Raw genomic sequence first — 10,910 nt, 5'->3', positions numbered from 1 at the left:
ATTATACTCTAAAGTTTTTTTACCAAAATTAGAATGCCCTCGGAGCAATTAAAATATTTAAAAAAAATTATCCAAAAACTTGATTATTTTGCCTTTTTTTCATCAATTTATTGCTACTTTGCAACATCGGTAATAAATTTAAACATTTTTAACTTACAGTATATTTTAACTTTAAAAATTTACTGTTGCCGTCCTAATCAACCGATTTCAATTTTTCAAAAACCATTTGAAAGATTGAGTGGTCTTTTCTATGTGAAAAAATTTTCAAGTATCTAGATGCTTTATTTGAGGCTGTGCAACATTTTGAAAACTTGACAATTTTTTTCAAAATATTTTAAAAAAAATTATTTTGCGAAAACTATCGAACCGAAATTTGGTGTGTTGTTTTATTATACTCTAAAGTTTTTTTACCAAAATTAGAATGCCCTCGGAGCAATTAAAATATTTAAAAAAAATTATCCAAAAACTTGATTATTTTGCCTTTTTTTCATCAATTTATTGCTACTTTGCAACATCGGTAATAAATTTAAACATTTTTAACTTACAGTATATTTTAACTTTAAAAATTTACTGTTGCCGTCCTAATCAACCGATTTCAATTTTTCAAAAACCATTTGAAAGATTGAGTGGTCTTTTCTATGTGAAAAAATTTTCAAGTATCTACATGATTTATTTGAGGCTATGCAACATTTTGAAAATTAAAAAAAAAAATTTTTAAATTTTGTTCAAAAAACATAAACTATTGAACCGATTTTAATGAAATTTGGTGTGTTGTTTTATTATACTCCAAAGTTTTTTTTACTAAAATTAGAATGCCCTCGGAGCAATTAAAATATTTTACAAAAATTATCCAAAAAAACGATTATTTTGCCTTTTTTTCATCAATTATTGCTACTTTGCAACATCGGTAATAAATTTAAACATTTTTAACTTACAGTATATTGTGCAAAATTCAATTCTAAAACTTTTTTTCCTCTTCAATATTCATCCAAAATGCATAGGTTACAAGATATAAGTAAAAAACTCAGATAAAATAGGTATTTTTTTAAAATTTTTCACATTTTTGCATTTTTGAAAACGTTCCAGACCTCGCCCAGATTTAGGGATCTACATTTTTATTATGTGAGTTCACTTCAAAACAGATCTGCCCTGGTCTATAAGTGCATTTTTGTAAAATTGCAAAATATTTGATAGTATTTTCAAAAGTTAAAATTTTCGAAAAAAAGGCTTTTTTCAAGTTTTAATAAATCATACAGTAATGCACTTACACCACCCATCTTGGGTTTAAAATTTTCTCTAAGAGTTTTACTTTCCTGTGCAAATTGTGCGCGTACTCCAAAATAATTTCAAATATGCGAAAAATCTACCAAAATTGACTTATTTTTACGGGTTGCAAAATGTAGACCTTTTCTTATCGTTGAAATTTAATCGGAATGGCATTATCGCCATTTGAAAGCTGACATTTTTTTAAAAATTAAAAAAATGTCCTACGACCAACAGGAGCATAGAATTTTTTTTTAATTTTAATCGTTACGACCTCATTTATTAATATTAAGGTCTAAAATTTACACATGTTGAAGTTGTTGAATACTTTTACTACAGCAAAAAAAATAGTCCGCAATGATTGACCACTTTTTTTAAGTAAATCTAATTTTGTTGGACCCCGTAAAATGCATGATCTGCTCGACACATTGATGCGTGTGGAAAGAGAAAGGTAAGATAGTTACCTTAAATCGTAGATAATTTAATTGTCTGCAACATAAAATGACTAATATTCCCATAGGTCGTCTAGATTTTCACGAGCAGTAAAAAAAAGTGAAAAAAAACAAGTAAATTTGTCGCTTATTTGCAATTCGCCAACTTAGCGTCACTTTTTTCGAGTTACTTTTTTGATATTATCATTTTACACACCCTTCCCCGTCATAAATCGAACTCTACAATTCTTTTAAAGCACTGTGTTCAGATCGTGAATTTCACTATTAATGATTTCTGATATGCTATGTCAATCATTATAAAGTTACTTATTTCAGTGTTTAATGACGATACGGTGTGTTTGTGTGTCTTCATTGTTAAATTTCAGCGTGATATTATGTCAGAAAACACGTACAATCTAGAGAGTTGTGATTTGACAACAGCGCACGTCGTAGGTTAAAAAAGGTTACAAGGTTATACACTGTATAATTCTATGTCCAATTTAATTAAAAGCGAGTCACTATACAGAGTGTTCGGTTACTAATCTACCAACGTATTCAACAATACAAATTGAGTACGAATAGTTTTGTTGTAAAAGAAATTAAAACTTAATTAAAACGTTATTTCATGCATTGAATGACTGAAATTTGATTCGATCAGGGAATTCCCGCAAATAATTGGCCCTACCTGATACTGAGATCGCCGGATTTGTTCGACAACGGAACGGGCTGGCTGGGCATGAAATCGTTGTCCTCGGCGTAGCTGTACCTCTTCTTGGTGTTGCTGACGGGCCTCTGGGGCTGTTCGTCCTCCTCTTCCTCCTCGGGAGGCGGACTTTTCTCCCTGTACTCCTCGTCCTCCAGGGCCTCCGCCTCGTAGTCTTCCTTGAACTTCTCCACGGTTTCAATGTAGTCCAACTCGGCGAAGTATTCGTCGCCGTAAGCCATACCGTCCTAACGACGTTAATAGAATATTAAAAATCGTTTTTTCTTATGATTTATGATTTTTGAGGCATTAATTTCAAAGGTGACCGCAAAAATCGCCCGTTTTTGACAATTTGCAGAGAACTAAAGAAAATAGATAAAAATATGTTTTTGGTCTCAAATTACTCGTCGTAAAAAATTAAGATGAGCATAGCTTTTAGTTTTTTTAAAATTTTCAAAAATCACCCCTATTCAGGGGTTGAAAAGATGCCCAAAATGAAGAATTAAATATTACCAATAAATATAAAAACTATTAGCGTGTGAATTTTTCTATCGAATGATTCTTGATACAAAGAGAGATTTATTCTCCCGACTGAAATAAGCATGTTAAATTAGAAAATCTACTCTTAAGCGCGCTCAGGGGGTGGAATCATCCTCAAAAATAGAGAATATCAGAAATAATTGTAAAAATTTCAAAAAAAACAAAATTAAGATAATTCACATGCTAATAGTTTTTATATCAATTGGTAATATTTAAAATCTTCATTTTTGGCATTTTTTCAAGGGGTGATTTTTAAAATTTTCAAAATACTAAAAGCTGTGCCCATTTCAGTTTTTTACGACAAGTAATTTGCAATCAAAAACATATTTTTATGTATTTTTTTAATTCTCTGCGAATTGTGAAAAAAAAACGGGCGAAAATCACAGGTTTTTTGCGGTCACTCTTTGATGTCGATGTTATTTATTTTATCTCATTACAATTAATTGTTACGAGTTTGTTTGTGTACTTTTGAAACTAATAGATATGACAAAAGCAGACGCATTTTTTTTACAAATTATGCAAAACATTTTAAACGGTATTCCTAAAAGTCCCAAATGCAAACATCGTTAAATTAATTCTCGACAAATTATTAGAAATAAGTTATGTAAATACTTGTCCATCGTTAGTGACGCTCCTATATTAATAATAAAAGTATGTTCTTCCTTCTTTAACGCAAATGAATACTTTTTATTAAAAAAGACCTTAAGAGAATAATAAGTTCGTTTGATACCATGAAAATTCCATCTCTAAGATGTCTTCTCCATCATCAATAACCATTCATTTTACCCTAGAAAAAGAAATCCATTGTACCAAAATCTGGAGATCCTGGTGGCTATTCGATAGAAACATCTTGACCTCATCCAACAATTGCAGTGTCAAATGTAAAGTTAATATCCAGAAAATCAAAAGCTGAAGATACTACACGTGAAATGGTGACGATTGGCGCAAACATGCCTTATCCGAAAGTTGATAGTTTCGGAAATACAGGATGTTGAAAATTAAAATTTTAAATAGTTTTTTTGTGACTATTCTGAAAATATGTAGATTAGGAACATGAAAATTTGTGAAACTATATTTTTTTGGGCGACGAATAAGATGTGTGTTGTAATTTCAGCATTACTCATAGAGGGCGCCACTTACGACCAATTTTACCGAAAATTTAGTTAATAACTTTTTACCCTGTATGTCTAACATGAAACTTGATTCAAAACCTGAAAGAGCAATAATTTTTCCATTAATTACGTACTCTTGTTTCATTTCGGTATCTCGATCCGTTTTCGAGAAAAATCGATTTAACGAACACTGTGTTTTGATAATTACGAGAAATTAAAAGCGAAACAAACCAAGTGTTTCTTCGTGTTATTATACAACAATTAACAATAAAACAAATGAAATTCATAATAATGATTTAAAGTCAGTGTTCGAAGAATCCACTGTTGACATTTACACACTTTACACGTTTTCTGAGAGATCTTCGAGTTTGAAACAACATATTGGGATCTTGATGTACAAAAGTTCGATTAATTAAGGAATATTGACATAACTACGTGCATAAAATACAATGTTTATCACTTTTTCGAACTTCTTTATGCTTAATTCTAAAAAATTATTAACATTGTAATAAATTTAAAATTCGATAAAATTCATATCCAGCAATGTGACAACGCCGCTGCGGATAACAAGAGGTACTAAGCTGTCCAGCATTACGCAATTCAGTTGGTATCTGGAATTGTACTGTGTCTGAGTGTTTTTTGCGTACCACTAGTTTCTTTTCTTGAGGTGTTTTTTAGCGAGTGCATGAAAATTCGATTCGAAGGTGTCGTGCGTTCATCGAAAATGGTGGTGGACATTTTGAGCATATGTTATAGTTTGTTTTGTACTTGTGCATTTAAAAATTACTGAATTTTGCTTTTTGGTAAGTACCTAAATTATCTTTAATCTTTGAAAAATTTGATTAAAAGTTAAGTTCCTGTTTTAAGAGATTCATAATTACTAAAATTCCAGCTAAAATTTAAGCACAGCACTATCTTCGTACTAAAAAATCGATGCATTTTATTTTATTTATTTTAAAACTAAAAACAATTGTCTTGAAATTTCCTTAATGTTTCACAAGAACAATTGTTTACATTTTTTCCGTAGGACAAGAAAGGATAAATTTTGCATCTTTTATTAATTTTTTTAAATTGAAAACGTTTTTTTTCGCAAAATCCCCATTTTTCATATTTAATTTTTTTCATTATATTCTTTTTTCGATATTTAACATTTTTTGAAAAAAAAAAAAAATTTATATTTTTGGGAAAAACGTTTTTGATTTAAAAAAATTAATAAAACATGTAAAATTTATTCTTCAATTGAAGTAACGATTTCGATCATTCGGAATGCAGTGAAAGAAAAATCGCAGTGGTCTGAACACTTGAGGGTTTCTTTGGGATACTTTCGAGATTAAAAAAAACGGAAATATTCTTAGCCTGTTCATTATTTGCAAAATTTTCTCAAATGTAGTGAAAATCTTTAAATATGCGATATTTCACCTTTTTTTTCAAGTTTCTTGCATCAAAAAACATTTTTGATCAAAAAACGATAAAAATATGTTATGCAGGATGCTTTAAAGTTTCCAACTGCTCGTACAGATTTGCTGGACGAGCATTAGTTCCCGAATAATTAATTATCAAAGCCAAAATGGTGATTTTTTCTTTGAATTACGATAACTCGGCATCAAATCATCGTAGAAAGCTCCCGAACGGCTTAAATTAAAGAGGATGAATCAAATTAAATGAACTGACGGGTGGGATTACCAAAAAAAATTTAACGAAACCCGTGGACTTTTCGAAACGGAAGCAAAAACTTTGAAAATTTTTTTCCACTGGATTTCTTTATTTCTAAGTAACAGCCTTTTGAAAATCGTCTTAAAATTTACGATTTTTTGTTTATCCTTTAATTTTTACCAATGTAGCCTTTTCCGCGATTAAATAAATAAATCAACGACCTACCCGACAGAACGCTTTTATTTGTACGATGACCTACTCACCTCGTTGGCCATCTGCTCCGTGTGGATGGTCCCCGCGTATATGCAGATGAAACTGCCCTGGGGGACGTCGTTGAGACACCTTATGCCCCAACCGCGGTTGTGCGTCTTGAACACCTGCAGCTTCAGGCTCATCGGATTCTGCACGACCCTGTTCAAGCAAGTCGAGCTACACTTGCACCTGAAAAACGACCGTAAACGTCCCGTTTTCCGTCACGTCGACGTTCTTACCTCGAATTGCACTCGTAGATCCCGGTTATGACCTGCTCCGGCAGCCTCCTGTATATGTAGCCCACCGAGTTGGGATCGACGTCCTTCCCCACGTATTTAGCGCCCTCGAGGGTTAGTTTCCAGCACGCGCACTTCGTCTTGTCCTGAAACAATTACAAACCGTCGGAATCGTTTTTTTTTGCCAGTCGCAAGACCTACGATGCAGTCGTCATCGCAGTCGCACCCGCACAGGAACTCCGTATCGAGATTCATGTGGACGCCCTCCATGGGCACCCTCTTGATGGAGTAGTTGCAGAAGTCCAACATCTCGTTGTTGATGCCGTTTATAACCGGGATGGGGACCTGCTCGAGACCTAAAAAATTGTTTTTCTTCACACCTCGCCGAGATAATAGCTAAAGCGTTACCTCTCGACAGATCCTTGGGGTCCGGATTGCACTCGACGCTGAACTCGGCCAGGCACCTCACCATGTGGTTGAAGTCGAACAGGTCGACGGTCATCTCGCTGTTGGTCAGGCGGAGGTAGTAGTGGACCTCGGCGATGTTGCGCAGCAGCCTGCCGCACGGCGCCTTGTAGATTATCTCCTTCCTGCCCTTCGCCTTCAACGTCATCCTCGCCCAGCCGCNCTACTTTGCAACATCGGTAATAAATTTAAACATTTTTAACTTACAGTATATTTTAACTTTAAAAATTTACTGTTGCCGTCCTAATCAACCGATTTCAATTTTTCAAAAACCATTTGAAAGATTGAGTGGTCTTTTCTATGTGAAAAAATTTTCAAGTATCTAGATGCTTTATTTGAGGCTGTGCAACATTTTGAAAACTTGACAATTTTTTTCAAAATATTTTAAAAAAAATTATTTTGCGAAAACTATCGAACCGAAATTTGGTGGGTTGTTTTATTATACTCTAAAGTTTTTTTACCAAAATTAGAATGCCCTCGGAGCAATTAAAATATTTAAAAAAAATTATCCAAAAACTTGATTATTTTGCCTTTTTTTCATCAATTTATTGCTACTTTGCAACATCGGTAATAAATTTAAACATTTTTAACTTACAGGATATTTTAACTTTAAAAATTTACTGTTGCCGTCCTAGTCAACCGATTTCAATTTTTCAAAAACCATTTGAAAGATTGAGTGGTCTTTTCTATGTGAGAAAATTTTCAAGTATCTACATGATTTATTTGAGGCTATGCAACATTTTGAAAATTAAAAAAAAAATTTTTAAATTTTGTTCAAAAAACAAAAACTATTGAACCGATTTTAATGAAGTTTGGTGTGTTGTTTTATTATACTCCAAAGTTTTTTTACTAAAATTAGAATGCCCTCGGAGCAATTAAAATACTTTACAAAAATTATCCAAAAAAACGATTATTTTGCCTTTTTTTCATCAATTATTGCTATTTTCGATAATAAATTTAAAGTTTTTAACTTACAGTATATTGTGCAAAATTCAATTCTAAAACTTTTTTCCTCTTCAATATTCATCCAAAATGCATAGGTTACAAGATATAAGTAAAAAACTCAGATAAAATAGGTACTTTTTTAAAATTTTTCACATNGCTAAAATTTAAGCACAGCACTATCTTCGTACTAAAAAATCGATGCATTTTATTTTATTTATTTAAAAACTAAAAACAATTGTCTTGAAATTTCCTTAATGTTTCACAAGAACAATTGTTTACATTTTTTCCGTAGGACAAGAAAGGATAAATTTTGCATCTTTTATTAATTTTTTTAAATCGAAAACGTTTTTTTTCGCAAAATCCCCATTTTTCATATTTAATTTTTTTCATTATATTCTTTTTTCGATATTTAACATTTTTTGAAAAAAAAAAAAAATTTATATTTTTGGGAAAAACGTTTTTGATTTAAAAAAATTAATAAAACATGTAAAATTTATCCTTCAATTGAAGTAACGATTTCGATCATTCGGAATACAGTGAAAGAAAAATCGCAGTGGTCTGAACACTTGAGGGTTTCTTTGGGATACTTTCGAGATTAAAAAAAACGGAAATATTCTTAGCCTGTTCATTATTTGCAAAATTTTCTCAAATGTAGTGAAAATCTTTAAATATGCGATATTTCACCTTTTTTTTCAAGTTTCTTGCATCAAAAAACATTTTTGATCAAAAAACGATAAAAATATGTTATGCAGGATGCTTTAAAGTTTCCAACTGCTCGTACAGATTTGCTGGACGAGCATTAGTTCCCGAATAATTAATTATCAAAGCCAAAATGGTGATTTTTTCTTTGAATTACGATAACTCGGCATCAAATCATCGTAGAAAGCTCCCGAACGGCTTAAATTAAAGAGGATGAATCAAATTAAATGAACTGACGGGTGGGATTACCAAAAAAAATTTAACGAAACCCGTGGACTTTTCGAAACGGAAGCAAAAACTTTGAAAATTTTTTTCCACTGGATTTCTTTATTTCTAAGTAACAGCCTTTTGAAAATCGTCTTAAAATTTACGATTTTTTGTTTATCCTTTAATTTTTACCAATGTAGCCTTTTCCGCGATTAAATAAATAAATCAACGACCTACCCGACAGAACGCTTTTATTTGTACGATGACCTACTCACCTCGTTGGCCATCTGCTCCGTGTGGATGGTCCCCGCGTATATGCAGATGAAACTGCCCTGGGGGACGTCGTTGAGACACCTTATGCCCCAACCGCGGTTGTGCGTCTTGAACACCTGCAGCTTCAGGCTCATCGGATTCTGCACGACCCTGTTCAAGCAAGTCGAGCTACACTTGCACCTGAAAAACGACCGTAAACGTCCCGTTTTCCGTCACGTCGACGTTCTTACCTCGAATTGCACTCGTAGATCCCGGTTATGACCTGCTCCGGCAGCCTCCTGTATATGTAGCCCACCGAGTTGGGATCGACGTCCTTCCCCACGTATTTGGCGCCCTCTAGGGTTAGTTTCCAGCAGGCGCACTTCGTCTTGTCCTGAAACAATTACAAACCGTCGGAATCGTTTTTTTTTGCCAGTCGCAAGACCTACGATGCAGTCGTCATCGCAGTCGCACCCGCACAGGAACTCCGTATCGAGATTCATGTGGACGCCCTCCATGGGCACCCTCTTGATGGAGTAGTTGCAGAAGTCCAACATCTCGTTGTTGATGCCGTTTATAACCGGGATGGGGACCTGCTCGAGACCTAAAAAATTGTTTTTCTTCACACCTCGCCGAGATAATAGCTAAAGCGTTACCTCTCGACAGATCCTTGGGGTCCGGATTGCACTCGACGCTGAACTCGGCCAGGCACCTCACCATGTGGTTGAAGTCGAACAGGTCGACGGTCATCTCGCTGTTGGTCAGGCGGAGGTAGTAGTGGACCTCGGCGATGTTGCGCAGCAGCCTGCCGCACGGCGCCTTGTAGATTATCTCCTTCCTGCCCTTCGCCTTCAACGTCATCCTCGCCCAGCCGCACAGCAGCGGCTTGGAGAGCGGATTGTGGCCGCGCAGCTTCCCGAAGTTGTGGGTGAGGTAGTCCTTGCACTTCGGCGAGCAGTTGTGCGGCCGGTAGACGCGCTTGGTGATGACCTGGTCGCGCGGCGTGAAGTACTGGAAAAAGAGTCGGTTTCGATCGTTTTATACCCATAGTCCGGAAATATTTAAAAAATACCCATAGTCCCACCAAATTACAGTTGGAGAAAAAAAAATTGTTACCTGGACTTTTATTAGTGGAAATGGTAAATGGGCTTATAATAAACCTAAAAATAAATAAATGCGTGAGCAGGGGCGGCGAAGGGTTGATTTGGGGGGTTGAAATGTTATGAAAAATTGTATCATTGGGATTTCTGGCGAAAGTTGACGTCAGACCAAAAAGTATCCAATACAAAAGTTGTAGATCATGCAAAAATCTACAACTTTTGTAGAGATCACTTTTTAACATAACCTCAAAATTTCGGAGACCAATGCGAAAAACAGTTTTTTTTCTGATTTTTCATTTCTTTCTCAGTCTTAAACAACCTCAAATTTTTTTAGATAAAAAAATCAAGAAGTTTCTGAGATATTCATTTTTTCGGCCTGAAACACTTTTTTTTCAAAGAAAAATTCCACTTAAAAAATCATCGTACAGAGTTCTGCCGGTAATCATTTTTTTCCTTTTGACATATACCTTTTGGTGAAATAAAAAATCTGTAATAACATTTCAAAAACATGCTCAAAAATGCAAAAAAAATAACTCTAGACGATTTGAGATTTCAGCAATACAAAGTATTATAGTCTGTTTGGAAATAAAAGAGAGTAATAAAACCCCGAGATAAGAACCGGCCATGGGCGTGGTAATATTTCGTTTCAGGTAATTATCGGGTAACACTAATGCTAACAAAAATGACAGAGATTGGAAAATCGACTATCTACAGACTTTTAAAGGAAACAAAAAATGTACAAGATACTGTAAATCCCCCAAAATCATCTACAGGGAGGTCAAAAGTCGTTATAGATGATTTCTTCAAAAATGTCATTCGCAGAAAAGTACACTCATTTTATTTTAAAAAAGAAATACCAACGCTAAACAAAATTTTAAGTGAACTTTCAGAGGACAACGATTTGCCAAAAATCAGTAGAAGCAAATTATGGGCCGTCTTACGAGAGTTGAATTTTTGCTGGGAAAAGCAGAACAGGAAGTCAGTTCTTATCGATAAAGATGAAATTATTTGTTGGCGAAGATCCTACTTAAGATCAATTAGAAAATTCCGTG

At 34.1% G+C, this 10,910-nt stretch overlaps 1 protein-coding gene across 1 annotated transcript in view; it reads right to left on the bottom strand.

Annotated features, from left to right (window-relative positions):
* LOC108909991 (histone-lysine N-methyltransferase eggless) overlaps positions 1-10,910 on the bottom strand; it is a 28,942-nt gene that overhangs the window by 4,870 nt on the left and 13,162 nt on the right. Inside the window, exons 9-13 of the mRNA XM_018714475.1 lie at positions 9,415-9,769; positions 9,208-9,362; positions 9,010-9,152; positions 8,782-8,959; positions 2,380-2,645 (exon numbers count right to left, since the gene is read on the bottom strand). Coding sequence (XP_018569991.1) covers positions 2,380-2,645; positions 8,782-8,959; positions 9,010-9,152; positions 9,208-9,362; positions 9,415-9,769 — 1,097 coding nt within the window. The remainder of the gene's footprint in view (positions 1-2,379; positions 2,646-8,781; positions 8,960-9,009; positions 9,153-9,207; positions 9,363-9,414; positions 9,770-10,910) is intronic.

This window comes from Anoplophora glabripennis, unplaced genomic scaffold (assembly GCF_000390285.2).
Source record: "Anoplophora glabripennis isolate ALB-LARVAE unplaced genomic scaffold, Agla_2.0 scaffold721, whole genome shotgun sequence".
In the NCBI taxonomy this organism is placed as follows: domain Eukaryota; kingdom Metazoa; phylum Arthropoda; class Insecta; order Coleoptera; family Cerambycidae; genus Anoplophora; species Anoplophora glabripennis.
The sequence above is the reverse complement of the archived record's forward strand: the minus strand, read 5'-3'. Positions and strand labels throughout refer to the sequence as shown.